The sequence below is a fragment of the Hyperolius riggenbachi genome, chromosome 1 (genome assembly GCF_040937935.1).
Source record: "Hyperolius riggenbachi isolate aHypRig1 chromosome 1, aHypRig1.pri, whole genome shotgun sequence".
Taxonomy (NCBI): domain Eukaryota; kingdom Metazoa; phylum Chordata; class Amphibia; order Anura; family Hyperoliidae; genus Hyperolius; species Hyperolius riggenbachi.
This window is the reverse complement of record NC_090646.1, coordinates 638,770,943-638,794,008: the sequence shown is the minus strand read 5'-3', so window position 1 is coordinate 638,794,008 and position 23,066 is coordinate 638,770,943. Positions and strand designations below refer to the sequence as shown.

Below are 23,066 nucleotides of genomic sequence, written 5' to 3'. Positions count from 1 at the left end.
ACACCTACTCCTGAGGCGCCTCATCCCTGAGTGACCTCTTCTCACTCTCACTGCTCCCTCTGGCTTCTGTATGTCGCATTTAAAAGGGAACAGCAAGAGTGAAAAGAGGTCACTCATTGTAGGAGGCACTGGGCTGGGGAGCGCAGGAACCACAGCGGGACACAGAAGAAGCACAAGGGGGGTAGAGGTGTCACACAGGGGGATGGAAATAGGCACGGGGGCATAGGTGGCACAAAGGGGGATACCGAGAGCACAGGGGATAGAAATAGGCATATAAGGACAGAGGGACACAGTGGAGGAATATGGGGCAGAGGTGGCACAGAGGGATACAATAGAGGCACATGGGGCAGAAGTGGCACAGAGGGACACAGTGGATGTATATAGGGCAGATGTGGCACAGTAGAGGCACACAGGGACACAGTAGAGGCACACGGGGCAGAGGTGGCACAGAGCGATACAATAGAGGCACATGGGGCAGAGGTGGCACAGAGGGACACAGTGGAGGCACACGGGGCAGAGGTGGCACAGAGGGAAACCATAGAGGCACACGGTGCAGAGGTGGCACAGAGGGACGCAGTAGAGGCACACGGGGCAGAGGTGGCACAGAGGGACACAGTAGAGGCACACGGGGCAGAGGTGGCACAGAGGGCCACAGTAGAGGCACACGGGGCAGAGGTGGCACAGAGGGCCACAGTAGAGGCACACGGGGCAGAGGTGGCACAGAGGGACACAGTGGAGGCACATGGGGCAGAAGTGGCACAGAGGGACACAGTGGAGGCACACGGGGCAGAAGTGGCACAGATGTATACAGTAGAGACACATGGGGCAGAGGTGGCACACAGGGACACAGTAGAGGCACATGGGGCAGAGGTGGCACAAAGGGACACAGTAGAGGCACATGGGGCAGAGGTGGCACAGAAAAACACAGTAGAGGCACATGGGGCAGAGGTGGCACAGAGGGACACAGTAGAGGCCATGGGGCAGAGGTGACACAGATGTATACTGTAGAGTCACGTGGGGCAGAGGTGACACAGAGGGACACAGTAGAGGCACACGGGGCAGAGGTGGCACATGGGGCAGAGGTGGCACAGGGGGACACAGTAGAGGTACATGGGGCAGAGGTGACACAGAGGGACACAGTAGAGGCACATGGGGCAGAGGTGGCACAGAGGGACACAGTAGAGGCACACGGGGCAGAGTTGGCACAGAGGGATACAATAGAGTCACATGGGGAAGAGGTAGCACAGAGGGACACAGTAGAGGCACGTGGGGCAGAGGTGGCACAGAGGGACACAGTAGAGGCCATGGGGCAGAGGTGACACAGATGTATACTGTAGAGTCACGTGGGGCAGAGGTGACACAGAGGGACACAGTAGAGGCACACGGGGCAGAGGTGGCACATGGGGCAGAGGTGGCACAGGGGGACACAGTAGAGGTACATGGGGCAGAGGTGACACAGAGGGACACAGTAGAGGCACATGGGGCAGAGGTGGCACAGAGGGACACAGTAGAGGCACACGGGGCAGAGTTGGCACAGAGGGATACAATAGAGTCACATGGGGAAGAGGTAGCACAGAGGGACACAGTAGAGGCACGTGGGGCAGAGGTGGCACAAAGGGATACAATAGATGCACATGGGGCAGAGGTGGCACAGAGGGACACAGCAGAGGCACAGGGGAGCAGAGGTGACACGAGGGGGACAGAGAAGGCACATCGGACAGAGACGGCACAGTGTTCCGAATTGAGAACCGATTCAGGTTAAGAATGAACCAACAGCCCCGATCTCATTCATTAACCTGGGACTACCTGTAGCTAGATGTGTATGTGGTGCTTGAGTCATGGTAGAACTTACTTTCATTGGCAAAGAGTGTGCGGAGAAGAGAATGACCACGTCTGACCTCTTGTCCTCCGGAAACATCTTCAGCTCCTTCTGGATGTGATCAGCAAAACACTGAAACCCAAAAGAACATCACACTGGGCATCAATGCACTGATAACAGTAGATTGTCCAAATGTAACACCATGAATGTAAATAAAGGAATGCTCCACCTACGACTGATGATAAAGTTATGGGGGGCAGGGGGCGCATCATTGGTGGACTGAAGTACTCATTTTACTCATGCATTCAAAGTGCACAATATCCCTTTGTACCATTCCCGCCATTATAAAACAAGCACACAAGTTTCATCCTGCCAAGACGGTCTATGCATTGCACTATAATGGCAAAATACCATCCATTTCCCTAATCTGTATTTCAGTTACGAAGTATCGTCATTTACAGCAATTCTTAAAGCACACCTAAACTTAAATGGATATGGAAGCTGCCATATTTATTCCCTTTTAAAAACGATACCAGTTGTCAAACAGCCCAGCTGATCTTCAAAGTATCGGTAGTGTCTGGAACTCACACCTGAACAGTTTTTTGTTGGGAGCGTACAAAAATGCAAATACGGACATCTGACTATAAACATATGTCCGGCTGCACCAAATGATACATACGGTATGCATAGAAGATAGTGGTAAAAGAGGACACAGTGGTGGTGATGGAAGAGGCCAGGAATCGAGCTGGCAGACAGGTGAGATTTTACAGAGCACGAGCACTGCTGGGATTTTTTTTTCCTGTTTTGTTTTTACTTTGAGGGTGGCCAGGTAGGTGGCAGAGGCGGCGGGTGCTATCAGTCTCCAGTGTATGGGCGGAGAACATTCCTCTCTGATCGGAGAGACATCTGTCTCATGGTCGATCTGCTCATACATAGTCTGATGTATGGGCACCTTTACATTCAGTCGCCCAATCACATGCTTCTGCTACATACAAGCAGCACCATCACTGACTTGACAGTCTAGGCTACTGAGATGAGATAATGTGGAGATGTCCAGTCCCTCCCCCCCATGACTACTGATACTGGGATTTCAGGGAATTGTAGCTGGCCTCACTGTAGAGAATAGAAGAAGACTGAAGACTTGAAGTAGGCCGAAATTTAACCTCTGCTTACCTGTATGAGGAGAGGATGCGTTGGCCATCGGTCAATTACGCTCCATTTCATTGTGGGTTGAACACCTTTGGCTTTATAGTACCGATAAATGGCGTTTAAACTGCTTCCTGTCCGAAGAACGGAAAATACGTGATTAGAATCCCAAGTTCAGCACGCAAGGCTGCAAAATACTTTGCTGAGATACGCATGAAAACAAACAACCTCCAAATTTAAGTAAAGAAGCGCGTTGTATTACTGACTAGTGCTGTGCAGACGAGTGGCGGTGGGGATAGTAGGACTGAACAGTCTCAGATGTATCAGGCTGCCCATTTTAAAGGGGGTTGGAACTTTCAAAAATAATTTTTTTTAACAAAAATTAGTGCCCCCAAAATATATGTAAACCCCCTTTTCCTCCAAAAATATGTCTCTATATGTCCCCCAATTTTTTCTTCTATTCACCTTCTCTGGTTGCCTTTGCCTAAAGATGGCCATAAATCTCTTAACTTGGTGGTTGCTCAACCATCCTATTCAATAACAATTATAGAATCGTATAAAAATTGGTACCGTCAAGAGTATGCCCGATTGACGATGCGACCAATTCGGGCCAAAATTGGTCACATGTATCGGCCAGGCGTGCTGCAAGACGTCGGGCTGCCATGGTCGATCGGATGCGCAGCAGTAACGGCAAGTGATATCGGGACGAGCGACAAACCCCCCAGAGCTGTTCCCCCTAGTGTATAAATGTTCCCCCCATGTGTGCATTTATACATTACCTGTCCTATGTCAATCACCGCGTGGTGCCCATCCATCTTCGGAATCCCGCTCCTCCATTAGCGCTATACACGCCGCCGGTGTACAGCACGTGGTGCGTGTGACGATGGCGGACATGGCTGATTCCCAAGGGATTTCATGCTAAAATCGATCGGGAAACTGTTTGCAGTGTATGGGCAGCCGACAGATCTCGTTCTAATCAGATAAGATCAGAGAGACATCTGTCTCTTGGTCGAATGTGGCCATCATCGCTAGATGTATGGCTATCTTAACTACAGGAACTGTGCAGCGAGGTTGTCATTTTTTTAGCTACAGTAACAAGCTTACCTCAACATGCAAATAACAGGAAGCTTCCCATTCATGATAAGGACACTAGGACTAGAAGAGTGTAATTGCATCCTTCCCTCCCTTTGAAGAGTTTACACAGTGATATTATTATTATTATTAATTGTATTTATAAAGCGCCAACATATTATGCAGCGCTGGACAATAAATATATACAATGATACAAGGATGACATACATAGGGTTATACACATAGAACAAAGTTATACATACAAATTGTACAAAATACATGATCATGCAATATGGGCTGGTTAGGTAGGCCCAGTAATAAAAGTACAGGCTGTCATAGGACAGGAGCACATGATCCTGTAGATTACACTAGGGAGTGGAGGACCCTGCCAGAGGCTTACAATCTAAAGGGAGGGGTGGAAACACTAGGGGGGGCTGTTAAATATTCCTTAGAGAGTTACTGTGTGGTAGGAGGTGGGTAGGCCATCATAAAGAGGTGGGTTTTGAGGGCTTGCTTGAATGTGTTGAAAGAGGGAGCAAGTCTGATGGGTGGTGGAAGGGCATTCCAGAGGGTGGAGGCAGCTCTTGAGAAATCCTGCAGGCGGGCATGGGAGTGTGAAATGCGCGGGGTGGTGAGGCGAAGGTCGTTGGAGGAACGGAGGGGGGCCTCCCCTGTTGTCTAGGTGAGGTTTGCTGTGAGAAGTACAGAAAGCTATGGTAATAGGGAGAGCAAATTAACACTAAATTGGGTTGGGGAAAAAAAAAAAGGGCATAAGTGATGTCACTTCTGGTATCAAAGAGAAACCGTAAAGATGGAAACCAGCAGAAGTATTATTTTTATTTAGTTAGGGTTTTTGATATCACATTTCTCCGATATCAGACAGTGGACACTAAAACCAACAGAATAAGCAACCTAAATATGGTAAGTAATTTCTTATTGGATTTAGTCACTATGGCAGCTATGTTAAAATATATCTGTAACTGCCTAAACAAAAGCTACACATTTTCCTAAGAAGAGGGAAGGCTCTGGATCCTAGAGCCTTCCTGGTCCTCTACCAGTCTCCTTGTTCCCACTCTGTCCCCCTTTCATATTTCCCACCGACTGCGTCTTCGGGTCTCCTCTGAAGTACTCGGAGACCCGAATACTATGGCCACTAGACATCAGGGAACAGTATGGTGGAGGGGGGGGGGGGGCGGGGGAATAAGACACCAAGGCCCAGTATAGGGGAGGGAGGGGGCTACTAGACACCAGGGAACAGTACAGGGTAGGGAGTAGGGCACTAGACACCAGTGCACTGTACAAGGGAGGGCAGAGGGCTTTTAGACATAAGGTAACTGTATAGGAGAGGGAGGGGGCCACTAGACACCAGGGAACTGTAAAGAGGAGGGAGAGAGGACAACTAGACACCAGGGAACTGTATAGGGGAGGGTGGCCACTAGACACCAGGAAACTGTATAGGGGAAAAGGAGGGAGGACAACTAGAGAATTGGCCTGTGAATTGGTTCCAGTATTCAACTTCGGCCCACTGTGTATCTGAGTTTGACACCTCTGCTCTAAGAGATCCAGTGCCTCCTATCTTCTTAGGGGGGGCTACAGGTATCTTTTAAACAAATCAACAAACATGGCTGCCCTCCCGCTCACATGTAATAATCTCTTTAGGTAATAGGTTGTGGTTTAGGGCTCAGATCAGAGACTACGCGCAGTAGAATCCCCCGTTAGCCTGACCTATGGCCAGGCGTGTGACACTCACCGGTGGTGGAGCAGCTGTACTGAGGATACTGTGTGAAGGCGATCGCTCTCTCTACTCCATCACTTTCCATCTCTCCTATGGCGGCCTCAGTGAGCGGATGGACATAACGGAAGCCAATGTAGAACTTATGAGGTGCTGTTAGAGGAAGAAGAACAACGAAGATGAATTCTGTTCAGCTCTCTCTCTCTACAGGGCAACAATTCACAGCAATTATACTTTCAACTTGCCTAGTTTGTTTTTTGTACATATAAAAACACAGCCATTCCACAGAGCGCTGCCAGGACTTATTGCCAATGAGCCCAGCAGGTGGCGCATGGAGAGAATTAAAAGCTAAAAAAATAAATTAAAAAAAAAAGTTCTACTGGAGGAAAAGCATGTTTAGCATAATGGAAGCACAGTAAAAGGAAATAAATATGGCAGCCTCCATATCCCTTTCAGTTTAACAACGCAGATTGCTTGGCTGTCCTGCTGAGCTTCTGCCTCTAATGCCGGGCATAGACGAGTCGACCCGGCGGCTCGATTAGCCACCGGATCGACTCCCGCCGCTTCCCCCGCGGGCGGCCGGATCGATTCCCGCTCGTCCCCACGGGCGCTTCTCATCTTCCGCTCGATTCCCCCGCTATTGTCCGCCCGCGGGGATCGAGCGGGGAATCTATCCGGCAGGTCATCGGACCTGTCGGATATTATCAATCGAGCCATCAGCGGCTCAATTGATAAGTGAAAAACGAATAGTGTATGCCCAGCATAATACTTTTAGCCACAGACCCTGAACAAGCATGTAGATCAGATGTTTCTGACAAGAAATCTGACAAGATTAGCTGCATGCTTATTTCAGGTATGTGATTCAGACACTACTGCAGCCAAAGAGATCAGCAGGACTTTAAAGGAAATAAATGTAGCAGCCTCCATATCACTTTCAGTTCAGGTGCCCCTCAAATAATACAGTACACTAATCCTGATTTAACCAGCTATGCCATACTGTAGCCATGCTCCCCTCCTACATTACACCCTCTATGCTGGGCAAAAGGAAAAGGCATTATCTGAATCTGCCACTAGAGGAGGCAGGAAGAATGAGAGCCCCTTGTCCACAGTTGACTGCCTCCTTTGTACTCCCTTGGCCCTCTAGTGGTTAAAAAGGTCACTTTTTTGTATTTGTACTTGAGTAGTGCAACATTGCTATGGTAACATGCGTTACTAATGACTGTTGCCATTAGTAATGCTCATTACCATAGCAACTGTCATGCTACTTACTCTAATAATGTAACTTGCAGTACTGCTGCCGGAATTAAGGGCAATACTGGTGTGCACTGTCTGTACACGGCAATATTACCGCAGTTATGTGCATCAGGCCCGAGGAAAGGTGCACAGCTGTAGGCAAGCAGGAATGCTAAATGCTTTTTTTTTATCCCTTAGAGAATTTGTTTTGCTCAGTTTTGGGTATAGCTGGGTTAGTGAACTTAACCTTTAATTTTACCTCCAAGGGTTTTTAAAAATAATGAAAATGTATTTAATTTTTCTATGGGAAGGTGTATTATAGGGTATTTGGATGTGGTTTTACTTTTTGGCCACAAGATGGAGATACAGAGTTAGTGTGTTCTAAAAATAGAAACAGAACCAAATGTTTATATTTGTTTATATTTGTGTAAATACAAGGAAGTAGATACTCATGCTGGGGGAGGTGAAATGGTTAGGAAGCTTGCCAAAAGGACTTTACAAAGAAAAAAACATTTCAGGTTTACTTGAAGCTTTCTTGATCACCTGAGTGTTTTTAATCAGAAGAAAACCTATTTCCTTTTAAACAATACCAGTTGCCTGGCAGCCCTGCAGATCTATTTGGCTGCAGAAGTGTCTAAATAACACCAGAAACAAGCATGCAGCTAATATTGTCAAGTCTGACAATAATATCAGAAACATTTGATTTGCCTTGTTTTGGGCCCTTTTACACTTAATGTGTTAGTACGCGCTGGTATGCATTAGTGTGCGTTGGTATGGTTTTTTTTTCCAAAGCAGTGCATTGGGAAAAAGTTAAAACGCGTATAGTGGGAACTGTGCCATAGGAAACTATGAACATTACTTTGAAAATCAGATTTCTGTTTTAACAGAGCAACCGATTAAGGCCTCATTCACATTACACTGTCCTTATTTGGCAACGCATGCGCGAGGCAGACATGCACGAACATCAGAGGTGCATAGACTGCACTGTCTGATGTTCACATTCCATGCGTTTCATACCAGTGCGGTCCGGGAACACATGCTGCACGCATTTTTTTGGCAAAACGCACGGCTGACCCATACACTACAGTGAATGGGATCAGCTACGCAACCACTGGCGTAACAATAGGGGAAGCAGCCCCCTGGGGCCCGCTCATGGTCGTTTTGGGGGGGCAGGAGGGGTCGCAGCATGAGGGGAGAGCTTGGTGGCACGTCGGTGGGGAGGGGGGGACGGGGGGACGTTCCCTGACCCCCCCCCCTCCCTTACCTCGGGTCTCTCCCCTCCTGCATCTATGTAAGTGTTAGCAGCGGCAGCAGCTATAATTACCTCCATTCATCACGGAGGTTGCCAATCTGCAAGGGCTTCACATTACTTCCTGTTAAAACAGGAAGTAATGTGAAAGTAATGTGAAGCCCTTGCAGATCAGCAACCTCCGTGATGAATGGAGGTAGTTATAGCCCGCCACCCGCCGCCGCTGACACTTACATAGATGCAGGAGGGGGAGCGCAGAGGGGAGAGCCTGAGGTGAGGGGGGGGGGGGGGGGGGGGGGGGGGGGGGGGGGGGGGGGGAGAGGCTGACACTGACATGCTACCAAGCTCTCCCCTCATGCTGCGACCCCTCCTGCCCCCCTAAAACGGCTGTGAGCAGGCCCCAGGGGGGGGGGGGGGGCACGGGGACTTCTAGTTACGCCCCTGTACGAAACGCATGGAAACGCAGATGCTGTGCAACCGTACGCGTTGCATTCTGATCGCATGGCCATCTGCGTGTGATGATGTGAACAAGGCCGAAGTGTAAAAGGGGCCTTAGGGTCTATGGCTAAAAGCATTAGAGGCAGAAGGATAGGCAGGCAAGAAAATAGATATGGCATCCTCCGTATCCCTTTCACTTCAGTTATCATTTTAAGTTGCAAAGTTCTTGACAAAGCCAATAGCTGTCCTCTGAAGAAAAGAAGGCAATTACTAGAAAGTGTCAGTTTGTGACCCGCTATCTAATCATGACAGAGAGTATGGGGAGGAGGGTCACTCCCTGTTACCACACACAAGGAAGCCACCAAAACCACCCTGACCTCCCATATCTCTACTCACAGCTCAGCACATTGCCATCCATCCTGCACTCTCACATGTCTACGTGTAAAAATCAATGGATGCAACCATATTGGTGTGCTTCCAAACTAAGTGAATTACCTTATATACTAAAAGACCATTGTAATATGCACGGCGTGGACTATAACTCCCAAGTTTTTTGAGATAAGAAAAAAGAGACACTTAAGCCACACCCCTAACCACGCCCCCAGCAAACCCCTAGTCTTGCATAAAGAAGTAAGAAAAATATGCAGTTTTATAATTTAAACCAAGTAACCAACTCCTTGATTTTTGCTAATTTTCTAGCCACACCCCCTTCAGCAACTCCCTTTCTTAATAACTTATTTAATGTCCTAACTAGAGGCTGAATATATGTTTTTTCCCTTACAATTTAAATCACACTGGTCCTCTCTATCCTGGTTTATTTTACTTTATATTAACATTTGAAAATACGTCATCAATTTAAACAGGCTCTGTAACAAAAAAAAAAAAAAAAAACATGGAAAATGAAAGATCACAGACCAATCTAGTCTATGAGATCTGCAGATCATCATACACACATGATTTAACTGACATTCATCTGCAGATCAAGCAATCATCCGCAGATCTGAAAATCCATCCTGGTGATTCTGATCTGCAGATGAATGTCAGTTAAATCATGTGTGTATGATGATCTGCAGATCTCATAGACTATCATTGCAATTTGCAGGAATGGATTTTTGGCAGGAACAGATCTTTTGCAGATACTGATCTTTTCTGTCTGTACAGCATCTGTGTGTGCAGCATCTTGCAAAGATTTTTTTCTGATGGGGAGTTCAGCTTCATAGAAAAGACTGTGAAGGTATGGCTCTCATACTACATGAAGGGTGGTAAGATTGGTCTGTGATCTTTCATTTTCCAAAGACTATGGTCTGATGTGTGTATGAGCCTTTAGGGTCCCAATGTGCCAGCACTGGCTCCCCCAAAGCGTCCCGGAATCCTCCCCCGACAAGCCTGACAATCACTGATAAGCGCCGATTTACTGTATTTACTTTCCCTGGCTCCAGCGGGGGCGCTGTTGCGGCTCTCCGCACGGAGATAGGCGAAATAGCCGATCTCTTTCGGGACCGCTCTACTGCGCAGGGCGACTTGCACCTTCACAGTATAGCGGGCCGACAGCGATCGGTTATTTTTTTTATTTATGTTTGTATTTATATAGCGCCAACATCTTAAGCAAGACCATTGTCTTGTCACTAACTGTCCCTCAGAGGAGCTCACAATCTAGTCCCTACCATAGTCATAAGGTCTCGTGTAGTGCATGTATCATAGTTTTAAGGCCAATTTTTTAGGGGGAAGCCAATTAACTTATCTGAATATTTTTGGAATGTGGGAGGAAACCCGGAATGCCCGGAGGAAACCCACACAGACACGGGGAGAACATACAAACTCCTTGCAGAGGTTGACCTGGCTGGGATTCGAGCCGGTGACCCAGTGCTTGCAAGGCGAGAGCGCTAACCCTATACCACCGTGCTGCACATTTCCGCCTATCTCCGAGCGGAGAGCCAATACTCCGCCTGCGCTGGAGCCGGGAAGGTAAATATTTACATCCCCGCTATTTGGAGGGGCACAGCGAGACCGCCGTGGGACACAGGAGGAAGGGGAAGCCTCGATAGGATCCGGAGGCTTCGCCCACCCGAGGTGAGTACCCCCCCAGAGGGAACTTTTTTTTATAGTTACAGGTTTTCTTAAAAGGACAGGAATAATCTTGAGGCTACATTCACAGTTACAGCGCAGGTTAGCGCAATACAATACTAATCCTATGGGACGTTCACAGCGCGACAGTTAACAGTGCACAGTGAAAGAAACAACTAGAAACTAGAGATGGGACGAATCCGAAATTTCCTCGAATCCAAAAAGATTCTCGAATCTCTAGATTCTTCCAAATTCTGTACATAAGAATTGTGTGATCCGTGTAAGAATAGTATTTAGACTTAGAATAACTACTATTCTTACGCGCATCAGACAATTTTTATGTACACAATTCAAGAATCTTTTTAGATTCAAGGAAATTTGCTGCATATTATTCAACAGAGACCTAAACAACATGCACAGTGCTATTTTGTGCTCAATTACCATCCACAGAGTCTAAGCATGAAAGCTGTTGCACATTCTAACAGATGCACAGTACCTGTGGCTGGAGACAGCTCGTCCAGCAGCTTGACCATGCCCTCTCCCTGCTGAGCTGTCCATTTCTTGATCGGAGACCCTCCTCCAATTTTTCTGTATTGTTCCTGAATTTTTGGCGTGCGGCGTTTGGCAATAAAAGGCCCAAGTTTACTGAAAGAAAAAAACAAGGTAGGCCTTTATCCTCTATAACAGGCTTTCTCAACCAGGGTTCCCTGGAACCCCAGGGTTCCTTGAGGACTCTGCAGGGGTTCCTTGGCATTTTCCCCCATCGTGGGGGAAGTATAATAGAGCATACTATAATAGGTAGTACTGTAACAAGAAGCACTAAATTGGGGGCTCAGGAGACAATATAATGAGGGGCAGTGTAATGGGGGTAGTGAAATAAACAGCTAAACATACTTTTTACTTTTGCCTCCTGCAAAATAAATGCAGGGGTTCCTTGAGATCAAAAAAATTGTTTGCAGGGGTTCCTCGAGATCCAAAAGCTATTTGCAGGGTTCCTCCAGGGTAAAAAGGTTGAGAAAGTCTGCCCTATAATATTATTAGCTCTGTAATATTAAAGTGAACCTCCGGACTAAAAATCGACTCAGCAGCACTGAAAAGGCTTTGTGTTTCTTTAACAGTTTCACAGCATCAGAACTTTGTTTGTCTTATATAAGCCTCATTTTTAGCTGCACAGAAGAAAACTGCCCGGGCTTTTTTCCCCTAATGCTGTGCAAAACATGATGGGATTTCTGATTTTGTTGTTCTCGTTCTGCTGTTTTGGTGCAAATTTCTTTTTTTTACATTTTGAAGTTGAAATTTGAAGCCTAGCGTGTGCAGCTGGGAGGGGCAATCAGGACACAGGACAGTTGGAACTGTGTCTCCTGCTCCTTGTCACCACCTTTCAACCAAAAAGATGGCAGCCCCCATGAATCACAAACATTTGCCTGTTCTTTTAAAACAGGGTGGGTAAGATATTATATTACCTATATATTCTAATTAACCACTTCCCGACCGCCTAACGCACAGAGGCGGCCTGGGAAGTGGAGCCCTTAAGGACCGGCTCACCCACAGAGGCGGCGGTCCATTTAAGGGCATGGGCGGAGCGATCGCGTCATCCGTGACGCGATCCTCCGCCGGCGCCTGTCACCGCTCGCTCGCCGCAACATCCCGCCGGCTATACGGAAGCGCCGGCGGGATGTTAACCCCGCGATCGCCGCATACAAAGTGTATAATACACTTTGTAATGTTTACAAAGTATATTATACAGGCTGCCTCCTGCCCTGGTGATCCCAGTGTCCGAGGGACCACCAGGGCAGGCTGCTGCCACCCTAGTCTGCACCCAAGCACACTGATTTCTCCCCCCCCTGCCCCAGATCGCCCACAGCACCCATCAGACCCCCCCCTGCCCACCCCCCAGACCCCTGTTTGCACCCAATCACCCCCCTAATCACCCATCAATCACTCCCTGTCACTATCTGTCAACGCTATTTTTTTTTTTACCCCCCCCCCTGCTCCCTGCCCCCTCCTGATCACCCCCCACCCCTCAGATTCTCCCAGACCCCCCCCCCAGACCACCCCCCCTGTTTACTGTATGCATCTATCCCCCTGATCACCTGTCAATCACCCGTCAATCACCCATCAATCACCCCCTGTCACTGCCACCCATCAATCAGCCCCTAACCTGCCCCTTGCGGGCAATCTGATCACCCCCCCACACCAATAGATCGCCCACAGATCCGACATCAGATCACCTCCCAAATCCATTGTTTACATCTATTCTCTCCTCTAAACACCCACTAATTACCCATCAATCACCCATCAATCACCCCCTATCACCACCTGTCACTGTTACCTATCAGATCAGACCCTAATCTGCCCCTTGCGGGCACCCAATCACCCGCCTACACGCTCAGATTGCCCTCAGACCCCCCCTTATCAATTCGCCAGTGCATTAATTACATCTGTTCTTCCCTGTAATAACCCACTGATCACCTGTCAATCACCTGCCAATCACCAATCACCATCAATCACCCCCTGTCACCCCCTGTCACTGCCACCCATCAATCAGCCCCTAACCTGCCCCTTGCTGGCAATCTGATCACCCACCCACACCATTAGATCGCCCGCAAACCCGCCGTCAGATTACCTCCCAAAAATGTATAGTTTACATCTGTTATCTTCTCTAAACACCCACTAATTACCCATCAATCACCCATCAATCACCCCCTATCACCACCTGTCACTGTTACCCATCAGATCAGACCCTAATCTGCCCCTTGCGGGCACCCAATCGCCCGCCTACACGCTCAGATTGCCCTCAGACCCCCCCTTATCAATTCGCCAGTGCAATATTTACATCTGTCCTTCCCTGTAATAACCCACTGATCACCTGTCAATCACCTGCCAATCACCTATCACCCATCAATCACCCCCTGTCACTGCCACCCAACAATCAGCCCCTAACCTGCCCCTTGCGGGCAAACTGATCACCCACCCACACCAATAGATCGCCCGCAGATCCGACATCAGATCACCACCCAAGCGCAGTGTTTCCATCTATTCTCTCCTCTAAACACCCACTAATTACCCATCAATCACCCCCTATCACCACCTGTCCACTGTTACCCATCAGATCAGACCCTAATCTGCCCTTGCGGGCACCCAATCGCCCGCCTACACGCTCAGATTGCCTCAGACCCCCCCTTATCAATTCGCCAGTGCAATATTTACATCTGTTCTCCCCTGTAATAACCCACTGATTACCTGTCAATCACCTATCAATCACCCATCAATCACCCCCTGTCACTGCCACCCATCAATCACCCCCTGTCACTGCCACCCATCAATCACCCGCTGTCACTGCCACCCATCAATCAGCCCCTAACCTGCCCCTTGCGGGCAAACTGATCACCCACCCACACCAATAGATCGCCCGCAGATCCGACATCAGATCACCACCCAAGCGCAGTGTTTCCATCTATTCTCTACCCTAAACACCCACTAATTACCCATCAATCACCCCCTGTCACTGCTACCTATCAGATTAGACCTTATCTGCCCCTAGGGCACTCAATCACCGCCCACAACCCTCAGAATGCCTCAGACCCCAGCCCTGATCACCTCGCCAGTGCATTGCTTGCATCTATTCCCCCCTCTAATCACACCTTGAGACACCCATCAATCACCTCCTGTCACCCCCTAGCACACCTACCCATCAGATCAGGCCCCAATTTGCCCCGTGTGGGCTCCTGATCACTCGGCCAAACCCTCAGACCCCCTTCCGATCACCTCCCCAGTGCATTGATTGCATCTATTTCCCCTCTAACCACCCCCTGAGACACCCATCAATCGCCTCCTGTCACCCCCCTAGCACTCCTATCCATCAGATCAGGCCCAATACAACCTGTCATCTAAAAGGCCACCCTGCTTATGACCGGTTCCACAAATTCGCCCCCTCATAGACCACCTGTCATCAAATTTGCAGATGCTTATACCCCTGAACAGTCATTTTGAGACATTTGGTTTCCAGACTACTCACGGTTTTGGGCCTGTAAAATGCCAGGGCGGTATAGGAACCCCACAAGTGACCCCATTTTAGAAAAAAAAGACACCCCAAGGTATAAGGTATTCTGTTAGGTGTATGACGAGTTCATAGAAGATTTTTTTTTTTTGTCAAAAGTTAGCGGAAATTAATTTTTATTGGTTTTTTTTCACAAAGTGTCATTTTTCACTAACTTGTGACAAAAAATAAAATCTTCTATGAACTCGCCATACACCTAACGGAATACCTTGGGGTGTCTTCTTTCTAAAATGGGGTCACTTGTGGGGTTCCTATACTGCCCTGGCATTTTAGGGGCCCTAAACCGCGAGGAGTAGTCTAGAAAACAAATGCTTCAAAAATGACCTGTGAATAGGACGTTGGGCCCCTTAGCGCACCTAGGCTGCAAAAAAGTGTCACACATGTGGTACCGCCGTACTCAGGAAAAGTAGTATAATGTGTTTTGGGGTGTATTTTTACACATACCCATGCTGGGTGGGAGAAATTTCTATGTAAATGGACAATTGTGTGTAAAAAAAAATCAAACAATTGTCATTTACAGAGATATTTCTCCCACTTAGCATGGGTATGTGTAAAAATACACCCCAAAACGCATTATACTACTTCTCCTGAGTACAGCGGTACCACATGTGTGGCACTTTTTTACACCCTAAGTACGCTAAGGGGCCCAAAGTCCAATGAGTACCTTTAGGATTTCACAGGTCATTTTTGTTTCAAGACTACTCCTCACGGTTTAGGGCCCCTAAAATGCCAGGGCAGTATAGGAACCCCACAAATGACCCCATTTTAGAAAGAAGACACCCCAAGGTATTCCGTTAGGAGTATGGTGAGTTCATAGAAGTTTTTATTTTTTGTCACAAGTTAGCGGAAAATGACACTTTGTGAAAAAAAACTATTAAAATCAATTTCCGCTAACTTGTGACAAAAAAATAAAAACTTCTATGAACTCACCATACTCCTAACGGAATACCTTGGGGTGTCTTCTTTCTAAAATGGGGTCATTAGTGGGGTTCCTATACTGCCCTGGCATTTTAGGGGCCCTAAACCGTGAGGAGTAGTCTTGAAACAAAAATGACCTGTGAAATCCTAAAGGTACTCATTGGACTTTATGCCCCTTAGTGCAGTTAGGGTGCAAAAAAGTGCCACACATGTGGTATCGCCGTACTCGGGAGAAGTAGTACAATGTGTTTTGGGGTGTATTTTTACACATACCCATGCTGGGTGGGAGAAATACCTCTGTAAATGACAATCTTTTGATTTTTTTTTTTTACACACAATTGTCCATTTACAGAGGTATTTCTCCCACCCAGCATGGGTATGTGTAAAAATACACCTCAAAACACATTGTACTACTTCTCCCGAGTATGGCGATACCACGTGTGGCACTTTTTTGCACCCTAACTGCGCTAAAGGGCCCAAAGTCCAATGAGTACCTTTAGGATTGCACAGGTCATTTTGAGAAATTTCGTTTCAAGACTACTCCTCACGGTTTAGGGCCCCTAAAATGCCAGGGCAGTATAGGAACCCCACAAATGACCCCATTTTAGAAAGAAGACACCCCAAGGTATTCCGTTAGGAGTATGGTGAGTTCATAGAAGATTTTATTTTTTGTCAAAAGTTAGCGGAAATTGATTTTGTGTTTTTTCACAAAGTGTCATTTTCCGCTAACTTGTGACAAAAAATAAAATCTTCTATGAACTCGCCATACTACTAACGGAATACCTTGGGGTGTCTTCTTTCTAAAATGGGGTCATTTGTGGGGTTCCTATACTGCCCAGGCATTTTAGGGGCCCTAAACCGTGAGGAGTAGTCTTGAAACGAAATTTCTCAAAATGACCTGTGAAATCCTAAAGGTACTCATTGGACTTTGGGCCCTTTAGCGCAGTTAGGGTGCAAAAAAATGCCACACATGTGGTATCGCCGTACTCAGGAGAAGTAGTATAATGTGTTTTGTGGTGTATTTTTACACATACCCATGCTGAGTGGGAGAAATATCTCTGTAAATGGACAATTGTGTGTAAAAAAAATTAACAAATTGTCATTTACAGAGATATTTCTCCCACCCAGCATGGGTATGTGTAAAAATACACCCCAAAACACATTATACTACTTCTTCTGAGTACGGCAATACCACATGTGTGGCACTTTTTTGCAGCCTAACTGCACTAAGGGGTCCAAAGTCCAATGAGCACCTTTAGGCTTTACAGGGGTGCTTACAATTTAGCACCCCCCAAAATGTCAGGACAGTAAACACACCCCACAAATGATCCCATTTTGGAAAGTAGACCCTTCAAGGTATTCAGAGAGGGGCATGGTGAGTCCGTGGCAGATTTCATTTTTTTTTTGTCGCAAGTTAGAAGAAATGGAAACTTTTTTTTTTTTTCCTCACAAAGTGTCATTTTCCGCTTACTTGTGACAAAAAATAATATCTTCTATGAACTCACTATGCCTCTCAGTGAATACTTTGGGATGTCTTCTTTCCAAAATGGGGTCATTTGGGGGGTATTTATACTATCCTGGAATTCTAGCCCCTCATGAAACATGACAGGGGGTCAGAAAAGTCAGAGATGCTTGAAAATGGGAAAATTCACTTTTTGCACCATAGTTTGTAAACGCTATAACTTTTACCCAAACCAATAAATATACACTGAATGGGTTTTTTTTTTATCAAAAACATGTTTGTCCACATTTTTCGCGCTGCATGTATACAGAAATTTTACTTTATTTGAAAAATGTCAGCACAGAAAGTTAAAAAAATAATTTTTTTGCCAAAATTCATGTCTTTTTTGATGAATATAATAAAAAGTAAAAATCGCAGGAGCAATCAAATAGCACCAAAAGAAAGCTGTATTAGTGACAAGAAAAGGAGCCAAAATTCATTTAGGTGGTAGGTTGTATGAGCGAGCAATAAACCGTGAAAGCTGCAGTGGTCTGAATGGAAAAAAAGTGGCCGGTCCTTAAGGGGTAGAAAGCCCTAGGTCCTCAAGTGGTTAACATAACTAATGTAACTTGATGAGAGTATGTTTGTTTAGGCTGAAGTTCCCCTTTAACAAGCTAACACATCATTGCATTCCAGAGGTTCTGGAGGTGTGTTTAGCCATCAGGGACAACAAAGGGATTATTTGCATATTCAGCAGTGATGCATTGTGGGACACCTCACAGCTCACTCTAACCTGAATAAATGCAAATACCTTCTGTTTTAAGAAGGCAAAATTCAGTTTTACATAGCATTTAAAGTAAGAGGGCTTGTTGATCCCTTTGAGCCCCTTATACATTCCAATGAGTTCTGGTTTCCCATGAGCTTGCTGGCTAATCTAACTCTGGGTGGTTCAAGTCCTGCCCCATAGAGCCACATGTATCCATGCCTTGCACTGATGAGGATCAACAAATCCGATTTTGGCTGCAGGGACACGTGCTTTGTGGGGCCAGAGATGCTTGCCTTGGGCTACACTTTGGGCAACTCCCTCCATCCCGGAGCCCATTGGAAAGCCACTACTGCGCCGGAGTGCAGAAGGTAAATATTTATATTGCCGCTGTCCAGGGCTGCCAGTGCTGGACCTCAGAGGGTGAAGAGGACAGGGAAGCCTCATTAGGTCTAGTGTAGCATTTCGGTTAGTGTAAGTAATCAAAGAAATGGCTACTCACACTCTTTTGGTTGCCCAACCTGCAACCAGTGTAATCGCATGTGAGGGAGTGCGGTCATCACTTGGCCTTTCAGATAAAATTGTGTAGTCACTCTTCCCTCCCCCCCCCCTAAAAAAAGAAAATTTCACGTGGTGGAAACAATGACTGGAGACATAAGTATAAAAAAAACTGCTTAAAAAGGTAGGTGACTATAAGTTTACCTTCAATGATGAAAACATTCAAAGTTTAGACAGTTTTATTAACAAGGACAAAAAAACAACAACAATGCATTTCAAGGCCTGGAGTCACTTCCTTATAGGTGAAAGTTAGACACAGCTCCGAGTTAGGACTCGTTTCCACATTCCGCATGCGTAGATATGCGGCAACGCGTATTTTTGTACGCGTTGCGGTCCGCAATAGCGCTAATTGCATTGGTGAATGCGTCCAATAATACGCATGGCGGCCGGCGACTGGTGAGTCGTCAAAAACAAAACTAAGTGACAGCGGGGGACCAGAGGATTCCAGAGTGGCGCCGAGGGCACAGGACTGCTGCAGGGGGCTGGTAATAGCCCCAGGTAAGTGAAACTCTTTACCCCCCGTTCAGTTAAGGTTCCCTTTAAGCAGTTTTTAGTTTCTTTATACTTTTTATTGGGTGCCTCCAGTCACTAGCTGCATGTTCTGTAATCTGTTACTATCCTCTGACGTTTTGTTTCTTCCTTTTAAAGTGTACCAGAGCTCCTGCAAGTAAAAAGTTTTATCCATACCTGTGGCTTACTCCAGCCCCATAAGCTCAAATGGCTCCCACGCCGCCATCCTCCGCTGTCTGCAGCTCTGGTACCAGGTCCCATCACTTCAGCCAGTTGGGGCCAGTCTATGCAGGAGAAGTGTGCCCTCTACGTATCTCTCAAGCGGCTGCTGGAGAGATATGCAAACAATGCATTTCTTACGTCAGACTGGCCGCGACTGGCAGAAGTGACGGGACCCAGTACCGGAGCTGCAGACAGCGGAAAACAGAGGAGTGGGAGCGCTCCAAGCTTATTGGGCTGGAGGAAGCCCCAGGTATGTATAAAACTTTTTACTTGCAGGACCTCTGGTTTGCTTTAAACTGGAAAAAAAATCAACTTCATTTAATACACAAGTCAAAATAAGTCCATGTATCCAGCTTGGAATAGGCCATTCAAACGTTCTTCCTGTCGATTCTTTGATTGAGCATTGCTGCCAGGCATTGGCCTCAATTCTGGTAGCTATGTGAGGTAAATATTTTTTTGTAGGTAAAATACCTCATGAGGTATTTTCCTCTATTTTTAGGAATTCTGAAAGATTTTTCTCCATTTCCGAACATGAGGTAAAACATGAGGTAAATGCATAAAGTGAGGTAAAACATGAGGTATTTCAGCGGTAAGCATGCATAAATAGTTGTCTTTAATTGTCTTCTATATGTTAGGATAGTCTTTGGAAGATTTTTTTTTTTTTTGAGGTGGGAAGGTGTATTTGATTATGTAGCAAACCTATGAGAAGTATATTTATAGGCATCCCTTATAAAAAAAAAAAATTCAGTAAATATTTGGATTTTTATTTCTATTATTCTTTTCTATTATACAGTCTGACTCCACTAAAAAGTTCAAAATGCATACAAATTGACTTTACCTCCAGGTACAGGCAGGCCTTAAACTGATCGGTAAATTATGTGCTAACATGCCCCTAATTTCCATGAGAATAGCCATTTTCGATAAATCACCTCATAATTTGCCTCATGAGGTAAAACATGACCAAAACCTACCAGAATTGCTAAATGTCATTACCTCATGAGGTAAATTACCTCACATTAGGTAATTTGTTTGATAACCCTACCAGAATTGAGGCCATGTCTTGTAGATATAAACACGTGATCAGGAAACTGGAAGTCGTGCTCCAAGCTTACAAGGATGTATATTGATTCTATCTGTTCTCTATTTCCATTGATGATTCACAATTTACTTGGAAGTATATATTACCAATAATATTTTAAATAAATCAAAACCTGAGAACTAAATAGATCTGTCTACCTAATTGGGACCCTGAACAGACTCAGTGAGTGTTATCTTGGTGATAAGTTAATACAGCATCACACCGCAACGTGAAAAATAGGCTTCAGAGATTAACGCAACAATGCGCGGTAATCTCACTTCTGGCTGCAGGCCAAGCAGGAAGTGAGTCTCTCTAGCGCTTACTTCCTGTGGCCAAAATAAGAATTGCATGGAAGTGTACTGTATTGACAACATACGCGGGTTAAAAATATCTGCGGTGGCATAGACTTACACGAGTTCTGTTCGTCACAGGGGTTCGCTGATAACGCGCTGTTGCCGTCGTGTCAGATGGGATGCTTCTGGCTCAGCGCATCGCACCGAATCCTACCTGAAATTCACCGTAGGTTTTCACTGCTTGAGTGTCACCCTGCGGTAATGCAACGCAATGAAAACATCCCACTGTGAAAGGGGCCTCAGCCTCTAGTTGACCATTCCTACAGACCACCACCCGGAGGGTACTCACCTGCGGTGGGGGAAGCCTCCGGATCCTATTGAGGCTTCCCTGTCCACCTCGGTCCCCCGGCAGTGGAGATAAAACTCCCCGAACGGCAGGGATGTAAATATTTACCTTCTCGGCTCCATCGCAGGCGCAGTATCTGCTCTCCGCTCGGAGATAGGCGGAAAGAGCCGATCACTGTCAGTCCGCTCTACTGTGCAGGTGCAATCTCCTGCGCAGTAGAGCGGACCTGACAGAGATCGGCTATTTCCGCCTATCTCCGTGCTGAGAGCCGCAACAGCGCCACCCGCTGGAGCCGGGAAAGGTAAATAAATAAGCGCTTATCAGGGGAGGATTCCGGGAGACTTCGGGGGAGCCAGCCCTGGACAGCCTGCAGTTACAGCGGAGGGGAAGCCTCATTGGGACCCTGAGGCTTCCACCTCCCGAGGTGAGTACCCCCCCAGGGGAACTTTTGTTTGTTACAGGTTCTCTTTAATGCAGAGTCTGATGCAGTCGTCACCTACCTTTGGGCTGGAAGCGTCATGAGATCTTTGTCTAAAAACAACCTGAGGAGGAAATCGTGGACATCATCCATCGTCTCGGGGCCGCCCATGTTCAACATGAGGATCCCAGTCTTGGGCTTCCTGAACGGTGGGACGAGAGGAACAATTAGAGGGAGGAAACCTTACCAAGCAGCCCATGCAAGAGAACAAACATGGACGAGCCCAATCACCCTATAAACCTTCATCACCACTGAAGTCTCAGGCTAGGTTTACGCTACACAAAATTGTACCGTTATTTGTAATGGAAATCAACGGGAACGTCAACGGATCCAATGTTATTTATAGGACTCATTCAGATACATCAATTTCTGAGGCATCTGTCGTCTCCGTTGCAGTAGAGGAACGCAAAGACCTGATCTGCACGACTTTTCAAGATGCCACATACCCCATGTGTCCTGCTGGAAACGGTGAAAGCCGACATCCGTTCTCACTAGTGCTTTTAACGTAGAAATGGACATGCCACAGAAATAGCACCGACATCTCCTGCAGCACTTTATAGAGTACACTGTCATGTCACTGACTGTCCACAGAGGAGCTCACAGTCTAATCCTATCACAGGTCTAATGTCCCACCATATTATTACTTATATAGCACTTCTTCTGCAAGCACTTTCCATAGTACATCGTTACTCTGGCATCCCTAATTTCCCCACACAGGAAATCCCCCCCCCCCCCCCCCCCCCCCCACACACGAAATCAGGCATCCCTAGGCGTGCACGCACGCACGCACGCACGCACGCACACACACAGGAAACCTAGCATCCCCAGTCTCCCCACCCCACAACAAACCCAGGAAACCTTGTAGCCTTAGTTAGTTTCCCCACACACAGGAAACACAGGTGGATTATTACCTTTTATCAGGCTGGACACGAGTCTTTGCATCACTCTTTGTTGCTGTGGCAGCTGCCGCCACGGTGGAGTTCAAGCGAGGCGTCGCCATGGAAGCCGTCAGCTCTGTCTTCAGAACTGCACAAATTTAAAGAAAAGTAGCAGTGTGTTTAGCGTGGCTAACATGTTTTAAAGTGAGGCTCTGGTCAATAACTTGATATATACATACAGCAGCTACGCAATAAAATGCAACGGCAGCTTTCAGAGCAGATAAACAATATCACTTGTGCACAAAAGCAAATACGATAACTGTATGGGTAATAAAAAGTAGGATAAAACATTTTTATTGAATGTTATGTCGGAGTTTTATCACACTTTACTAGAGGCAGAGGATCAGCAGGACACCCATGCAATGTGACAGTCTCCATATCGGCGTTACTGAGAAAAATATGAAGCTGCCATATTAATTTCCTTTTAAACAATACCAGTTGCCTGGCAGTCCTGAACTTTATGGCTGGGCAGCACGGTGGCGTAGTGGTTCACACGCGTCTTGCAGCGCTGGGTCCTTGGTTCGAATCCCAGCCAGGTCAACATCTGCAAGGAGTTTGTATCTTCTCCCCGCAAATATATATATTTTAACATCCGCAGATATGGCGGCTGCGGGCACGCAGGCTGTCTCCGCAGCCGCCTTGCCTTTCTGCTCAGGGATTTCGCCCGTGCCTCTGGCGTCTTGAACGCAGAGGACGGGTTTGTCTATTG

General features: G+C 46.8%; 1 protein-coding gene across 2 annotated transcripts in view; it reads right to left on the bottom strand.

The window, feature by feature from the left end:
• The window catches only part of FECH (ferrochelatase), a 58,195-nt gene that overhangs the window by 25,337 nt on the left and 9,792 nt on the right, over positions 1 to 23,066 (bottom strand). Inside the window, exons 2-7 of one of the 2 annotated variants that reach the window (XM_068271859.1) lie at positions 22,331 to 22,445; positions 21,442 to 21,561; positions 11,249 to 11,397; positions 5,787 to 5,921; positions 2,993 to 3,099; positions 1,853 to 1,951 (exon numbers count right to left, since the gene is read on the bottom strand). In XM_068271859.1, coding sequence (XP_068127960.1) covers positions 1,853 to 1,951; positions 2,993 to 3,099; positions 5,787 to 5,921; positions 11,249 to 11,397; positions 21,442 to 21,561; positions 22,331 to 22,445 — 725 coding nt within the window. The remainder of the gene's footprint in view (positions 1 to 1,852; positions 1,952 to 2,992; positions 3,100 to 5,786; positions 5,922 to 11,248; positions 11,398 to 21,441; positions 21,562 to 22,330; positions 22,446 to 23,066) is intronic. The other variant, XM_068271860.1, reaches the window with a different exon arrangement.